The sequence below is a fragment of the Corythoichthys intestinalis genome, chromosome 4, assembly GCF_030265065.1.
Source record: "Corythoichthys intestinalis isolate RoL2023-P3 chromosome 4, ASM3026506v1, whole genome shotgun sequence".
Classification (NCBI taxonomy): domain Eukaryota; kingdom Metazoa; phylum Chordata; class Actinopteri; order Syngnathiformes; family Syngnathidae; genus Corythoichthys; species Corythoichthys intestinalis.
Window position 1 is genome coordinate 40,039,059 of NC_080398.1, and position 17,659 is coordinate 40,056,717.

General features: G+C 41.8%; 1 protein-coding gene across 3 annotated transcripts in view; it reads right to left on the reverse strand.

The window, feature by feature from the left end:
• The window catches only part of LOC130914337 (mannosyl-oligosaccharide 1,2-alpha-mannosidase IC-like), a 383,071-nt gene that overhangs the window by 22,833 nt on the left and 342,579 nt on the right, over positions 1–17,659 (reverse strand). For all 3 annotated transcript variants that reach the window (XM_057833414.1, XM_057833415.1, XM_057833416.1), the window contains 4 exons: positions 12,817–12,911; positions 4,834–4,957; positions 1,533–1,626; positions 798–913 (listed from right to left, as the gene is read on the reverse strand). In XM_057833414.1, the coding sequence (XP_057689397.1) occupies positions 798–913; positions 1,533–1,626; positions 4,834–4,957; positions 12,817–12,911 (429 nt within the window). The remainder of the gene's footprint in view (positions 1–797; positions 914–1,532; positions 1,627–4,833; positions 4,958–12,816; positions 12,912–17,659) is intronic.

Consider the following 17,659-nt stretch of genomic DNA (forward strand, 5'->3'; position numbering starts at 1 on the left):
CAGGAGCAAAAAAACATGATCGGAACAACCCTACTAATTACTAATATGTTGGTGCTATCGTCAGCTAGATGTATTTCCGGTTGAAACCATGTGGGGGTCCTGTTGACCAGGGAAAGAGGGGGACGGGGGTGGGGGAGTCTATAAGCTAAGTGATTGAAAGGGGTAGAGTGTACACAAATCAGCTCTGTGATCTAGAACCCAGTAATCATGTGAATCCCTTGTGAGTGTAAGCCCATTGGCGACCGACCCTACGCCGCCCCCATCGCCAGGAGCGCGCCCTATCACATCCAGCCGCACACGAGCCCCACCAAGTGCGCGACAGCCACGCAGACGAGTGGAGATGCAACGCGGGCGCCAACCCAGGGCCACGGCCCCCACCCAGCCAGCCCGGGGAGGGAGGCCAGGTGGGACGGGGTTCAGCGCAGCTCATCCCTCCTCCCGCAGCCCAGCAAAGGCGCCATCGTCCCCCCGGGATCCAGGGTGGTCCCCCGGGCCACCCGCGCACCCATCAACCGGCCCTCAGGGAGGGCAAGACGCACCACCACCCCAGGGCAAGGCAGGGTCCCCTGCCGGAGTAGGCAGCATCCAGCCGATACACCGGCGCCCAGCCAGCGACCCGCGACGGAGCACAGGGCGAATACCCAGTCAGAGAAGAGAGGGGAAGGCGGAGGCAGGATGATGCCGAGAAACCGCCGCGGGGCAACGCAAGATCTCAACCTCTAATAATGACCATTTCCACCAGGTTTAATTCTTCTTGAGCTCCGATCATAAAATCGCCAATGCTTAGCGTAGCGTACCTCCAGAGCGTTGTAGTACATGTTCTTGGCATCCTCGTCCGTCTTGTCCGACATCAGGTACGACTTAATGAGGTACTCGTAGAAACTGTCTCCCAATCCGCCTATGGATACGTGATCTGGGAAGAACAAGTAGTCACTCTGAGTCAGTCAACATTAACTCATTCGGCATTGACGCGTATGTTTATGATGTTGCGGTTTCCTAAGGTGTCGCCTCACACGGCGTCGACACCGTCCGTCAATTGTTCCGCTTATTAATGCGCAACATCAAAGCAGGCTCTGCCGAGCTCCCGCCGCTTTTGCCTTATTGAAATGATAATGAATTCAATTACTTTGGAAAATTGGATCCTTTCCGATTTACCAGAAAAGGCGTGAAAATGATCAGGGTGGTGTAGGGGGTCTGCTACGCAACGATTCCGCATGAATACAGAGGCTAATTGTTGCTAGTTGCCTATGTTATCTCACAGAAAGGAAGGAGTGTGTGTGTATGTGTGTCAAGGACAAACACTAGCGAGCGGCATTGTGAGAACATGGTGTGGGAGTCGCATGCACGCCCCTGCTGAAATATCATATTCAGCTATGAATTTCAATGTGAACTCGAGTGAAGCTCAACAGGATTTACTGTACGGCCAAAATATTAGGCACTTCTGCAGTATGACAGCATAAAGAGATTTTGATTTGCGATGTCAGTAAGAGGTGTAGCATTGTAATGTCAATCATTCACATAAGCGTACTCACGTTGGACCCAGTTTCCGCTGACCGGACTGAGGAAGTTGGGGTACAGGCCTTGGGGTTTCTCAATCTTATTCAGAAGCTTTCTGATGTTCATCACCTGTACAGTACAAACAAACCCATCAATAACAGAAGAAATCAAAACAAAGACTTTTTTTTTTTTTTTTTAATTGTAAAATGCATCAATTTCGTGCACTTTGACAGAAAAATGAAGAGGCTATGAAGAACTATACATTGTTTATTATTAGGGCTGTCAAACGATTAAAAATTTTAATCGAGTTAATTACAGCTTAAAAATTAATTAATCGTAATTAATCGCAATTAATCGCATTTCAAACCATCTCTAAAATATGCCATATTTTTCTGTAAATTATATATATATTCTGTAAAATAAATTGTTGGAATGGAAAGATAAGACACAAGATGGATATATACATTCAACATACGTTACCTAAGGACTGTTTTTTTTATTATAACAAATCAACAAGATGGCATTAACATTCTGTTAAAGCGGTCCATGGATAGAAAGACTTGTAGTTCTTAAAAGATAAATGTTAGTACAAGTTATAGAAATTTTATATTAAAACCCCTCTTAATGTTTTCGTTTTAATAAAATTTGTAAAATGTTCAATCAAAAAATAAACTAGTAGCCCGCCATTGTTGATGTCAATTAGTGATGCACGATAATACATTTTTCAACCGATATCGATAACCGATAATTTTCTGCCCCTTCCACCCGATAACCGATAAAGTCACTCTGATAATTCTATCCAAATATGTGTGTAAGATTTTTAAGTATACAAAGATCAAATGTTACTGTGCAAAAATGTAATTTACAGTGCCTTGCACCTTGTTTGACGCAATTAACGCACACGTCCCGCTCAGACAGATTTAAATGACAGTAGAGTGAAATGCCCACTTGTTAATTGTGTTTTATGGAGTTTTGCCGCCCTCTGCTGGCGCTTGGGTGCGACTGATTTTATAGGCTTCAGCAATCATGAGCATTGGGTAAGTAATTATTGACATTAGAGATGCACGATAATATCGGTCACCGATAATTATCGGCCGATAAAGGCAATTATGACGTCACACAGATAATCCAGATAAAACGCAATTCAACCGATAATGCAATCCGATAATTATATACTTGATTTAGCCTCCAAATATGCGCAATCAACAGTTTTGTCCAATTCTGCTGGTTTTAAGGAGGTGTTTTTGCAGTGTAGTAATGTGATATATGTTAGGAATGGCTTATGTTTAAAGGCATTTTCGTGCAACTTGGGTGTTTACTCTCTAAGTAATTGTTGCCAAAAGCTTACCATTACACAACGTCATTGCCATTGTTTAGTTGTTGGAATTTACTACTTGTTCACATTTGATGTGGAAAAAAATAGCACTACAGTGCCTTGCAAAAGTATTCGGCCCCCTTGAACCTTGCAACCTTTCGCCACATTTTAGGCTTCAAACATAAAGATATAAAATCTTAATTTTTTTGTCAAGAATCAACAACAAGTGGGACACAATCGTGAAGTGGAACAAAATTTATTGGATAATTTCAACTTTTTTAACAAATAAAAAACTGAAAAGTGGGGCGTGCAATATTATTCGGCCCCCTTGCGTTAATACTTTGTAGCGCCACCTTTTGCTCCAATTACAGCTGCAAGTCGCTTGGGGTATGTTTCTATCAGTTTTGCGCATAGAGAGACTGACATTCTTGCCCATTCTTCCTTGCAAAACAGCTCGAGCTCAGTGAGGTTGGATGGAGAGTGTTTGTGAACAGCAGTCTTTAGCTCTTTCCACAGATTCTCGATTGGATTCAGGTCTGGACTTTGACTTGGCCATTCTAACACCTGGATACGTTTATTTTTTAACCATTCCATTGTAGATTTGGCTTTGTTTTGGATCATTGTCCTGTTGGAAGATAAATCTCCGTCCCAGTCTCAGGTCTTGTGCAGATACCAACAGGTTTTCTTCCAGAATGTTCCTGTATTTGGCTGCATCCATCTTCCCGTCAATTTTAACCATCTTCCCTGTCCCTGCTGAAGAAAAGCAGGCCCAAACCATGATGCTGCCACCACCATGTTTGACAGTGGGGATGGTGTGTTCAGGGTGATGAGCTGTGTTGCTTTTACGCCAAACATATCGTTTTGCATTGTGGCCAAAAAGTTCAATTTTGGTTTCATCTGACCAGAGCTCCTTTTTCCACATGTTTGGTGTGGCTCCCAGATGGCTTGTGGCAAACTTTAAACGAGACTTTTTATGGATATCTTTGAGAAATGGCTTTCTTCTTGCCACTCTTCCATAAAGGCCAGATTTGTGCAGTGTACGACTGATTGTTGTCTTATGGACAGAATCTCCCACCTCAGCTGTAGATCTCTGCAGTTCATCCAGAGTGTTCATGGGCCTCTTGGCTGCATCTCTGATCAGTTTTCTCCTTGTTTGAGAAGAAAGTTTGGAAGGATGGCCGGGTCTTGGTAGATTTGCAGTGGTCTGATGCTCCTTCCATTTCAATATGATGGCTTGCACAGTGCTCCTTGAGATGTTTAAAGCTTGGGAAATCTTTTTGTATCCAAATCCGGCTTTAAACTTCTCCACAACAGTATCTCGGACCTGCCTGGTGTGTTCCTTGGTTTTCATAATGCTCTCTGTACTTTAAACAGAACCCTGAGACTATCACAGAGCAGGTGCATTTATACGGAGACTTGATTACACACAGGTGGATTCTATTTATCATCATCGGTCATTTAGGACAACATTGGATCATTCAGAGATCCTCACTGAACTTCTGGAGTGAGTTTGCTGCACTGAAAGTAAAGGGGCCGAATAATATTGCACGCCCCACTTTTCAGTTTTTTATTTGTTAAAAAAGTTTAAATTATCCAATAAATGTTGTTCCACTTCACGATTGTGTCCCACTTGTTGTTGATTCTTGACAAAAAAAATTAAATTTCATATCTTTATGTTTGAAGCCTGAAATGTGGCGAAAGGTTGCAAGATTCAAGGGGGCCGAATACTTTTGCAAGGCACTGTACAAACAGTAAATATGAGAAAAGCTACTGTTCCCTTCACCTGGCATTGGCTGCCACTGACGGCCAAAGACGTCCAATCAGTTTGAAGTGGGAGGGTTGCCACCCTCCCAGTTCAAATAGATTGGACGTCTACTAGTGATAAACTCATTCCAATTAACAAGAAAAGGATGTTGTTTTTGGTTTCAAGACCCACCTCAGCTAAAGTATGAAAATGTGTGACTTCTACACCGGAAAATATGCTATTTCGTCAGAATAAAACCCGAGCTGAATATTTCTACCTTCTCAGTATAGACGGGGTCACCAGAGAGTTCGCTGAGGTGAACAAATTCCAGGTGCAGGGTCCCGAACTCGGCCAGGATGCTGCTCCCGGCCGATGCCCAGCCCCAACTCCAACTACTGCCACTGCAACACAGCGTAAAATGCACACAGAATAAGCAGCCACATACAAAAGACGTCTAACATTTGAAAACAAGTGCAAGCAGTGGAGTTTTTGTGATAGTAAAAGGTCACAGAGTGGTTTAGAAAATTCTATCTTGGCTTACTTCTTCACCTTACATGACCACCCATCACATAACATCCAGCCTTTCCATCCTGATGTGCAGTACAAGATAAGATAACGGAGCGAGCCAGCAGATGTCTACCTCGCTCGGTTGCACCCCACCCGACGCGTAAAGCAAAAGTAATAACTAAACAGACACTGTGTTTAAAATCACTGAAGCCGTGTTGCCTGTCTGTTTATTAGCTGCTTAATGGAGACGCGTTAATGCTTTGGAACAGATGAACGGTCCGGGCCAGTTCGTGCAATGTAATGCATGCAAATAATATTCAGGCCATTTTTGTTTACGCACATGGATTAACGCCTAATTGAAATCACATAAACACTCTACTATGAAGCACTCTGCTACATTAACTGGCAAGCACGCCAAACACTTGGTTAAAAGTTTTTAAATAGAAAATCTGGCCGTCGTATTTGGTCGAATGAGTTTGCTTTAGAGCAGGGGTGTCCAAACTTTTTGCAAAGGGGGTCAGATTTGGTGTGGTAAAAATTTGGGGGGCCGACCTTGGCTGACGTCCTTTACGAAGAACAATACATTTAAGCAAATTATAGCAAGCCGTTTTGTGAGTCACATTTGCTTTATTATAGGGCTGCAGCTATCGAATATTTTAGTAGTCGATTAATCGATGGACTAGTTTGTTCGAATAATCGAGTAATCGGATAAGGAACATGAAAAATTAAAACACCTGAGCTGAGCCTCAAACGATATAAATTTTTTTTTTTTTTTATATAAGTGAGGCCATGCGCAGCCCATCCCTCCTCCCGCTGCCCAGCAAAGGAGCCACCCCCCCCCCCCCCCCCCCCCGGGACCCAGGGTGGTCCCCCGGGCCACCCGTGCGCCCATCAACCGGCCTTCAGGGATGGCAGGAGGGGACGCATCACCAACCCCACGCCTACACCCACCCCCGCCCGCCCACCCGGGCCACGAGCCACAGCCACAGCCCCCCAACCGGCACGGCACGCCACGGGACCCCCAGCGGCCCACCAAGCCCCAGGCAAGGCAGGGACCCCCGCCGGTGCAGGCGACACCCCGCTGATACACCGGCGCCCAGCCAGCGACCCGCGACGGAGCGCAGGGCGGATGCCCAGCCAGAGAAGAGAGGGGAAGGCGGAGGCAGGAGAACGCCCAGGAACTGCCACGGGGCAATGCAAGATCGGAGACCCGACCCCCCAACCCACTCCCGCGGCCGGCAGCCGAGGCAGAGGGGAGGCCACACCCCGGGAGCCACGCCATATAGAAAAAGTGTGGGACCCACCTACCACCCTATTACTGTGGCTGCCAGGTTCCCGACTGGCAGCCATCACCCAGCACCGTGATGGGGGTGTGAGGGGAGGGTAGTGCAATGTATGCATTAAAATAGGAGAGCTTGGCTTGGGGCAGTGGGACCGCAGCATGGAGTTTCTGCCCAGCCGCCCGTCCCACCGCCCTTTGCCGGAGCTCTCCTGTGGAGTATGATGTGTGTGGTGCATTTAAAAAAGGTGCAGGGATGGCGGGGCCTGTGGTGAGGAGGCAGCCGTGAGGCTCCCCCCCCCCCAACAGGTCCCAACCATCCCACAACCTTGGTGTGTGGTGCATTAAAAACGGGGGAGTCGGGCTGGGACTGTAAAGACCCGTCCCAACTCTCCCCGGAGAAATGTATGAGCATGTAAGTGCCAGGGTGAAAAATATTTACAGTGCCGAAGTGAGAAGTGCGTGAGTTAAGAGGCAGGCTCCCGCGGGCGTGGCCCCGTCCACCAGAACCACCGGCCCCAGGGCGGAGGAAGCGTCAGGGCCCCGATCAATCCCCGCCCCAGACCACCCACGGCGCCTCCGCGACCGCCCACCCCCCTCCCACCCACCGAGCACCCACCCCGCACCCCGAGCAGGCGCCACACCAAGCGCCGGCGACCAGGGGGCGTCCACCCCACCGGCAAGGGACAGCAAGCCTCACCCTAGGCCCCGCGGGCCCCAAGAGGCCCCGCCAACGACCCCGCCGGCCGGGGGGCAGCCGCGGCCGCCGCAGCCCAGGGAGGCGGACAGGGCCGGAAACAGACCAAGGGGAGGGAAGCGCACCCCCCACAACCCACCCCCGGGCCAAGAGGGGCGCGCGGTATGGCACCAGAGGGCACCTCCCCGGCACCCGGTACAGGGAGACGCGGCTCCGGCCGGGCGGACCTGGGAGGGAACCATGGCTGCCGCATACACCCCCCGGCCCCCACCCCAACTCCACCCCACCCCGGCCGGCCGGGGAAGGTTTTGTGTGTCACATTTGCTTTATTATAGGGCTGCAACTGTCGAATATTTTAGTAGTCGATTAATCGATGGACTAGTTTGTTCGAATAATCGAGTAATCGGATAAGGAACATGAAAAATTAAAACACCTGAGCTGAGCCTCAAACGATATAATTTTTTTTAAATTTTCTGTGTACAACAAAAGAAAAATTGGTTAACTTGGATAGAAAAAGTCTGCTAGCTTAAATGCTATAAAATGCTAAAGTTTTTTTTACAATGCTCTTAAGAAGTGCTTCAGACACATATTCCTACAAACTAAATTAAGAATGCATTAAAAAACATTCGCTCAAACAAAAAGTTAGCTTATGTTGGTCTTAAAAGGGAGCAGTTGGATTCAGCCATGTGAAAAGAGGCAGACCAGAGTGCATTGGATCCACCCTCATCAGTAAAATTAAATGCAAACACTTTTAAAATCAACCATTACAATGCCACTTCAATTAAACGAATACTCGAAGCAACAAAATTTAGTTCGGATATTTTTTTCTAATCGAATACTCGAGTTAATCGATTAATCGTTGCAGCACTACTTTTTTTTTTTTTTTTTTAATTTATTAATAATTTCAACAATTTTGCAACTAGCCTTTGTGGCATTCTCCTTCGACTCTCGGGCTCTTGTGAAACACTGCTGCTGTAAAATTAAACTAGCTTCAAGTCGCTTCAATTTCAATTTCTTCCCTGTAATCTTGTACATGTCGGTGTGTCTTGTTTGGTAATATCGCCTCACCTTGAACTCTTTAAAAACAGCGACTGTCTCTTTGCAAATGAGGCAGACACAGGTGTTGCGTATTTTAGTGAAGAAATAGTCCAATTTTCTATCCTTGAAGGGTCGGCCATCGCAGTCAACTTTCTTTCTTTTTTTTTTTTTGTTGATTGTCGCCATTTTAGAAAATTGGGAGTAAAGGATCACACGGGGTAATGTTGCTTAGAGTGCTGCTGCCTTTTAGTGGGTAAATGAGGAGCAGCATTTGGTGTGTAAGCTAATTCGTATGCTGGTATCAGTACTGCTGACCAATTTATTAAGTCGGTGTGCAGGCCAAACGTTATTGATTTCATGACTGAGGCTGGGGGCCGGAGGAAATTTGACTACGGGCCGCATTTGGCCCCCGGGCCGGACTTTGGACATGTCTAACCTGAATGAAGCTAACGCAAGATTTTGAAACGTAAGAGGAGATACAAGGAGAAAACGTGTGGTAGGCACGAACATGCAGTGTTGTTTTTGTCAACAATGACGATAACGAAAGTACCGTCATTTTCAGACTATAAACCGCTACGTTTTTCCTTCGTTTTGAATCTTTCGGCTTATAGTGAGTGCGGATTATTTGTTGATTTATTTGGGTCAATGGGTAACACTTTATTTGACAGCGGCGTCATAAAAATGTCATAATTATGATATGACAATCTCATTGGCATTACTGAATGCTTATAACAGATGTCGTTAAGTGTCATCTGGCAAATTATGTCACTAACTCCATTTATGTCCAGCTCGGATCTTTTACATCCATTCAAAAAGTGAGATAATTTGTCAGATAACACTAAATGACATCTGTTATAAGCATTCATTAATGCTCATGACAGTCTCATTTCATAGTTATGATAGTATAATGACAGTCTTATGGCACCACTGTCAAATGAAGTGTTACCAAATACCATATGTAGCAATTAGGGTTGTTCCGATAAGGATTTTTTGCTCCTGATCCGATCCCGATCGTTTTAGTTTGAGTATCTGCCGATCCCGATATTTCCCGATCCGATTGCTTTTTTTTTGCTCCTGATTCAATTCCAATCATTCCCGATAATTTTTCCCGATCATATAAATTTGGGCAATGCATTAAGAAAAAAATGAATGAAACTCGGACGAATATATACATTCAACATACAGTACATAAGTACTGTATTTGTTTATTATGACGTTGTATATTGTGGCTAAATATTGCCATCTAGTGTATTTGTTGAGCTTTCAGTAAATGATACTGAAGGCCATGCCCAAATGCATGATGGGAAGTGGAACCATGACTGTGCGTAGTGCTACCAATTGATATATTCTCTCTGCGTTGGGAAATAACATAAGGTGTTAAGAAAAAGATCATTTGCTACCTTGCTTCCCCACATTGCTTCCCATGATATTTCTAATCGTAGGAAGAGGGATTGTAAGGCTTTAGCCAATTACAATAAGGCTCCAAAGGCTGCCAAAATTCACTCTACTCATTTTACGCTCCCTTTTATTTCTCTATATAGGCAAAACGGCGCCATTACAGATGGAGCGCGACAATGCGTGAGTGGGTCGTGCAGCGCATGCATTAATTGCGTTATATATTTTAACGTGATACATTTTTTAAAAAATTAATTACTGCCGTTATTGGGATAAATTTGATAACCCTACCTTAAGCCTAAACTAAAGACTCTGGATAAGTATAACATATTATGTCTAACGTTAAATACGATTAGAAAACAATTTAATTAAATATATATATATATTTAAAAAAGGCATGGCCGATATTTTTTTCAGATTCCGATACTTTGAAAATGACCTGATCGGGACATCTCTAGTAGCAATTAATGAAACAACTGGAACAGTAACTGAAGAAATAATTAGCACAGAACATCAATTTCGCTCGTTATTTAAGTCTGTAGCTCTGCAATGCATGCTAGGAAGCATGTTGGAAAACAACAGTGTTGACAGCAGGTGGCAGCAGAGGTTGAATGTCACCCCCAAGGGAGCAGTGATGGCTAAATGTTGCTTCTTGAAGCAATGAAGCTTTGCAGCCAATTGGTTCAAAGCTTAATGGTGGTTCATTTGGTCTTTTACCTGTGAATATCTTTTGGTGTATATAGGCCATTATAGAGTGAGGACAGCTGCGGCTCTTAGTCCAGTGCGGCTTATATATGAACAAATGTCATTATTGTGTCAAATTTGGTGGGTGGCAGCTTATCGGCAGGTGTGCCTTCTAGTGCGAAAATTATGGCAATTCGTCAACGAACAGATTTTTGATGACGATGACGTCACGACGACTAGCTAAAAATGTGTCTTGGGAGACTAAAACATAACGAGATGGATGCCAGTTGTAGTCTGACAAGACAAGATGAAAATTCGCCATAGTTTCCATCATAAGTTCACAATGTGTGATATTTTCTTATCGTATGTGTAGTTAGCACGCATTTTAGCAGCGTTTGGTTGTGTCACTCATGTGACGTGCTGCACCTCCCCCCACTCCATACAGAGGCTTGGCGGTGATTAACCCTTTAACACCTAAGCCTATTTTGGCCGAATTTGCATGCATTTAATGTTGCCTTTATATTTCAAAGAAAAAATTGTTTACAATGGCCAAGTTGGGTCCCTTTTTTCAGGACACCTTGAACTTCATGTTCAAACTGTTGTTTTCTTCATTGACCAATTTTAATCGACATTTTGGACCCAAAAAGACAAAAAAATCCCAAAATATTTTTTCAAAATTTGTAATGTTGACGTCCCACTGACAACTAAACATGCTCGACCAACCGTTTTGAAGCTTGATCATATTTATTCAACTTGTTAGGATAAAAATTCAATAGAAAAAAATAAGATTGAATAGTTTTATGTTTGACAATTCAACACAAACAGCAGGTATGGTCATAGGCGTTTTTTGGCCTTTACACATACTATGGTCAAAACAGGATATATACAGTGCAAAAATAGTGAGAAAAAAAAATCATATATATCATCTAACACAAAAAGGGTTTGGAGGATATCTCTTTGTGAAGTTAGGCGTGGTACCCATCACCTTATCAAAAGTATATACCTACATGCAATCAAGCTTCTCAAACACACATCTACATAAAAATTGAAAAGATTATAGTAAAGAAAAAATATATATAACATTGAAAAAAAGTATTTTAAACAATATTGACAAGTAGTTCAGTTCAATTCAAAGTTTTCAGGCATGCGACCCAATAAAGTTTAGGTTTTTTTTTTTGTTTTTTTTTGCGCACTCAATAAAGCTTGAAAAGGTCACGGAGCTGCGTCACACAGCCTACTCTTTCGCCGTTTGCGCGCTGCTGTCACTTCTACTCGTCGAGACGCGGACTCATCCCAGGAAATCAACGACAAATACGGCTCATCTTCTTCCTTGAGTTAATGAAATAATCCATTAGCTTGCGCTAAATGTAGTTTTATATTCATTCTGCACGTTTCAAAGTCGCTCACTCAAACAAAGCGGCCGTTGCTTGCGTCGCATGCCTCCCTTTCATTAGTTGGCGCCTCGTTCGGAAATTTATTAAAAATGATCACATTCGGTTCGTCCTTCTTGACATCAGAACGGCTGTTGAGATATGTAGTCTTTTGTGCTGCTTTCGGTTTTGAAAAAGGACAAGAAATGATGGAAATATGGAGATAGATACATGGTCCATGCAGAGTTTGAATGCATATTTATGAGTGCAATAAAACTATAAAACTCAAATGACATTATCTCCCGTTTTTCTTGGTCGATTGACTTCAAATAAAAACTGGTGTGGACATCAACTTCCGCACTTTCAAATGAGACCAACCAGCGGCATGTGGGTGACATAATTACAGCGTGACGAAGCTTCAAAGACGATATGCGTAAACACGTCGCTGCCGACACGTTCGGTGTTAAAGGGTTAAGCATGTGCCCATTCGAGGCTCCTTTTGTCAAACACATGTGCCAGGTGCTGCTTGGTAAGTTTTGTTTTCTTATTTTTGCTATGCCATGTTGCTTTAGCCTTTATGGGTCTGTCCCGAGTGATTATCACCCACTAAACTAACTTGTCGCGTTAGCATTAGCATTTAGCACGGTGAATCGGTGAGTCTTCTTAAACTCTTGAAAAACTTTTTACATGCAGTTCGTGGCGTGGATGTGGGTATAATTAATTGAAAATACTGTTTTCCTGCCGAGTGTTTATTATCATGTAGATTTGTAGATGCTACAATATGTGCTAATCATGCTCATTTGAAATAGTTGGAAACCTTTATTTATTTTTGGAGTAATTTAAATTTCGCAGACAAAAACACTTTGAATAAACGTCATCATAAACTAGAAAAAGACAAACACATTTTGAGATGACTAAAATATGACTACGACTGATAAGAAAATTAAAAGGGCTGCTGAATACAACACTGGCTAGCAAACATGCCAAAATGGCAGACATCTTTGAACATTGATTGGACGAAAGAGCACGATTGGCCTGTCAATGTACGTGATTTACTTTCTTGGGGCACTCAAAATGCTTCGGCAGGCTGAATCTGGCACCTGGGCTGCTATTTTTAAACCTGTGCTCTATTGGCTAGCTACCATTGTGTTAGAATGTTTGTGATATTGGTGTGCTAGTTCCCACATGTGCTCACTATATGCAGTTATTTAAATAACACATACATTATTACAAAGATGATTCATCTACATAAATGATAAGTCCATTTTTCAGGTCAGTGCAGATGCTCACCTTCCCAAGTTAATGACTCCTCTCGGGATCCCTGTCGGCGTGTTGAAGGCCGGGAGCAACTTGGCGCCCAACTCCAACACTTTAGTCTTAAACAGCTGAAAAGACAAGACAGAAGAAAATTGGCTCAGTTTAATATGCGTAGTCAAATCTAACGTACTTTATCAGGCTTTAAGGAGGTCTGTGCCTTTAAGAAAGCACTTTCTTTTGTCTCTCGCCGCCTGTACTCTCGGCCAGGTTCTCAGCGGCCAAGGCCGAGGCCGAGCTAGCTAATGGCTCATCAATCACCAAATTGTGCGTTTAGTGTCCGGGAACAAAAGAGAGCAGAGTCGAGTGTGATATTGAGGAAGCAAGATGGAAGCCTCACGGGCAAAGCCACTGACGGAAGATCGAAAGTCGGCAAAGGTTTGTCAAGGTGCGACGGTGACGCGTGGCTGCAGGGGTGGTAGAAAGTACAGTTGGTCGCTTACAGGAAAATTGTCCTGGTGCCAAGGTAGAAAGAAAAAAAATCATAGCTAATCTGTACCCATGTGTTTAGTTTTAGTATCCTGTACCCACAGTTTAATAATCTGTCCCCACAGTTTTAGTAAACTGTCCCCACAATTTAGTAATCTATACCCACAGATTACAAAACAGTTCAGTAATCTGTATTGACAGAATACTAAACTGTGATTACAGAAAAGTAAAGGGTACAGATTCTACAGATGAATAAACTGTGGTTACAGTACAGTAGTGGCTACAGATTACTAAAGTGTGGATACAGATTATGATAGTATGGGCACCGTTTCGTAATCCGTGGGGACATATGACTACACTGTAGGTACAGTACAGTACTAAACTGTGGGTACAGGGGTGGTAGAAAGTACAGTTGGTCGCTTATAGGAGAATTGTACAAAACCCCAGAGTGCCAAGGTAGAAAAAAAAAATCATCGCTAATCCGTACCCACAGTTTAGTAACATGTGGTTACAGTTTTAGTATTCTGTACCCACAGTTTATTAATCTGTCCCCACAGTTTTACTAAACTGTCCCCACAATTTAGTAATCTGTAACCACAGATTACTAAACTGTTCCTACAATTTAGTAATCTTGAACCAAAATTTACGAAACAGTTTAGTAATCTGTACTGATAGTTTACTAAACAGTGATTACAGAAAAGTAGTGGGTACAGATTCTACAGAGTACTAAACTGGGGTTACAGTACAGTAGTGGTTAAAGATTACTAAAGTGTGGATGCAGATTACTAAATTATGGGCAGAGTTTAGTAATCTGTGGGGAAAAATTACTAAACTGGGTACAGATTTGTCATCAGTACCCACAGATTACTCAAATGTGGGTACAGATTACTAATCTATACCCAAACAGTTTAGTAATCTGTACTGACCCATTACTAAACTGTGATTACAGAAAAGTAGTGGGCACAGATTCTACAGAGTACTAAACTGGGGTTACAGTACAGTAGTGGGTAAAGATTACTAAAGTGTGGATACAGATTATTAAGGTATGGGCAAAATTTAGTAATCTGTGGGGACAAATTACTCAACTGTGGGTACAGTACAGTACTGGGTACAGATTTGACAGATGACTAACAATGTGAATAAAGCCCGGGTGTGATGAGCATAAGCCCCCCCCCCCCTCCCCCGGCCCCCCATACAGTCAAAATGAGTATATATATTTTGAGTATGTGGGTAGTCAGAGAGGTACACTCCTAGTATTTACCAACCATGGCCAGACTTTATTCAGAACCGTGGATTCACAAATGAAAACTGTAACATGATCAAAGTACATTATACGTGTCGGACTTTAATTCGACATTTTTAAATATTGGCACAGGAAAAATGCTTATTTTTGAGTATGGGAGTATTTAAAGAGGTCTAGTACCAATATTCACAAAATTTTGCCAGAATGTATACAAAATTGTGGATTTACAGTACCACAAAAATGAGAACTGTAACCTGTAACCAGAACAAAGTACTGTACACATGTAGGACTTCTAATACAAATTTTCTAAATATTTGTACAGGAAAAATGCATAGTAGTTAGAGTGGTACACGACTAATATTCACTAACATTGGCCAGAACTCATTCAGAATTGTGCATTTACAGTACCGCAAAAATGAGAACTGTAACCTGATAAAAGTATGCATGTACGACTTTAATTCAAATTTTCAAAATTTTGGCAAAGTAAAAGTAGCAGTTTTGTGTATGTGAGTACTCAGAGAGGTACACTACTAATATTCACCAACCTTGGCCAGAACTTATTCAAGATTGTGGATTTACAGTACCACAAAAATGAGAAATTTAACTTGTAACCACATCAAAGTACACATGCAGGAAAAATTTTCTAAATATTGGTGCAGGAAAAATGCATAGTTTTATTTGAGTAATCAGAAAGGTACACTACTAATATTCACTAACATTGGCCAGAACTCATTCAGAATTGTGATTTACAGTACCACAAAAATGAAAAACTGCAACCTGATCAAAGTCCACGTGTAGGACTTTTGATTCAAATTTTCAAAATTTTGATAAAGTAAAAAGTAGTCGTTTTGAGTATGTGAGTAGTCAGAGAGGGACACTACTAATATTCACCAACTTTTGCCAGAATTTATGTACAATTGTGGATTTACAGTACCACAAAAATGAGAACTGTAGCCTGTAACCAGATCAAAGTACACATGGAAGACTTCTAATACAAATTTTCTAAATATTGGTAAAGGAAAAATGCATAGTTTTATATGAGTAGTCAGAGAGGTACAATACTAATATTCACCGACCTTGGCCAGAACTTATCCAAGATTGTGGATTTACAGTACCACAAAAATCAGAACTGTAACGTGTAACCAGATCCAATTACATATGCAGGATTTTTAATACAAATTTGGTGAATTTTGGTAAAATTAAAATGCATAGTTTTGAATATGGGAATATTTAAAGAGGTCTAATACTAATACTCACAAAATTTTGCCAGAACGTTTTCAAAATTGTGCATTTACAGTACCACAAAAATGAGAACTGAAACCTGTAACCAGAACAAAGTACTGCACACATGCAGGACTTCTAATACAAATGTTCTAAATATTTGTACAGGAAAAATGCATAGTAATTAGAGTGGTACACGACTAATATTCACTAACATTGGCCAGAACTCATTCAGAATTGTGCATTTACAGTACCGCAAAAATGAGAACTGCAACCTGATAAAAGTATGCATGTACGACTTTAATTCAACTTTTCAAAATTTTGGTGAAGTATAAGTAGTAGTTTTGTGTATGTAAGTACTCAGAGAGGTACACTACTAATATTCACCAACCTTGGCCAGAAATTATTCAAAATTGTGGATTTACAGTGCCACAAAAATGAGAACTTTAACTTGTAACCACATCAAAGTACACATGCGGGAAATTTTTTCCAAATATTGGTGCAGGAAAAATGCATAGTTTTATGTGAGTAGTCAGAGAGGTACACTACTAATAATCACCAACCTTGGCCAGAAATTATTCAAAATTATGGCTTTACAGTAAGAGTGTGACAATATCTCGATACAGCGATATATCGCGATATGTTGCAACCCGATGGGTTATCGATATGCTCCCGCCAAGAATCGATACTTTTATTTAACATATTGGCCATACAATGGAGTATGGATGCTGTAAACTGCTCAATGTTTGTTGAGCAATTCCTTGGCGGTCCACTAGGGGCGCTCGGGAGTGGCGGTGAGGGTAAAGTGCGCACAAGTTGTCTAGAGAAGAAGCTCCGAGTGGGTTGAAAAAATAAAAAAGCTCCGTGAGAACGGTGGAGGAAAAAATGAGAAAAATATTGCTACAAATCACACATGGGAACACACTTTAGATTTTACACCAACAAGAAAGGAAGTAAGGTGAATAAGGACTTTGCGGTATGCAAGAATTGTCTAAGAAAAATAAGTTTCACTGGGAGCTGGTGACGTAGTGGACACTGGAGTTTGTGAGTTTCGCTTTCATCACTTGAGGTAAGAAAGTTTTGCAATGTAATTGACTTTTTAATTTGCATGTATTATTTTGATGACATTTGGTGTTGAATGATATAAAATAAACCAGGACCCTAAATTGGATGAAAATGAATATCGAACAAATCCACATGAATTTACCGATTTATTTGAGAACCAATTTCCATCTAGTTTACTACACAAACTGTTATTACTGTCATTTTGATACAATAAGCTATACAAATGGTTTGAATAGGTTCCAAGATATAAAGTGATGTGCATGATAATTAATGCAGCCTACATATTAAAAATAGGTCATTATTGATGTAGCCTACATATTAAAAATAGGTAATTATTGAATTTTTAATTTCTATACATTCAATTCATATTTTTTTTAATTCAATACTTCCAACACAAAAAAAAAACAGGATTTCAACTCAAACGCTATGAAGTAGCTAATATTTTTTGTTTTATTTTGTTGTTTTTAAGGTGAGGAAGACTGTGACTGAGCAAGTCTGACATCTTAAATGCTGAAGCAGATAGCGGAAGTGCTCAAACCAAGCAACAAAGTTCATATACGAAGAAAAGACCCACCAATTTTATCATTGCCCCACTCCAAGCTCAACTGCTGACACCTACGGCACTTTTTTAAAATGTATTTTTTTAAAGATTTAAAACTTTAAAGAAATTAAGGGTGCCATTCATCATGATCTCTCCAAGCGATATCAGTGGTCGTGGTTGGTTTCCTCTATATGTGCAGGGGCACAATTTGCAGTAGATTTATATTTTACAGCAATGTTGCACAGAAAAGGTGTCACTGTTTGATAAATGACTTAAACAGTATTTTTTCTACTTTCAAATATCTTTTTTTTTTTTTTTCG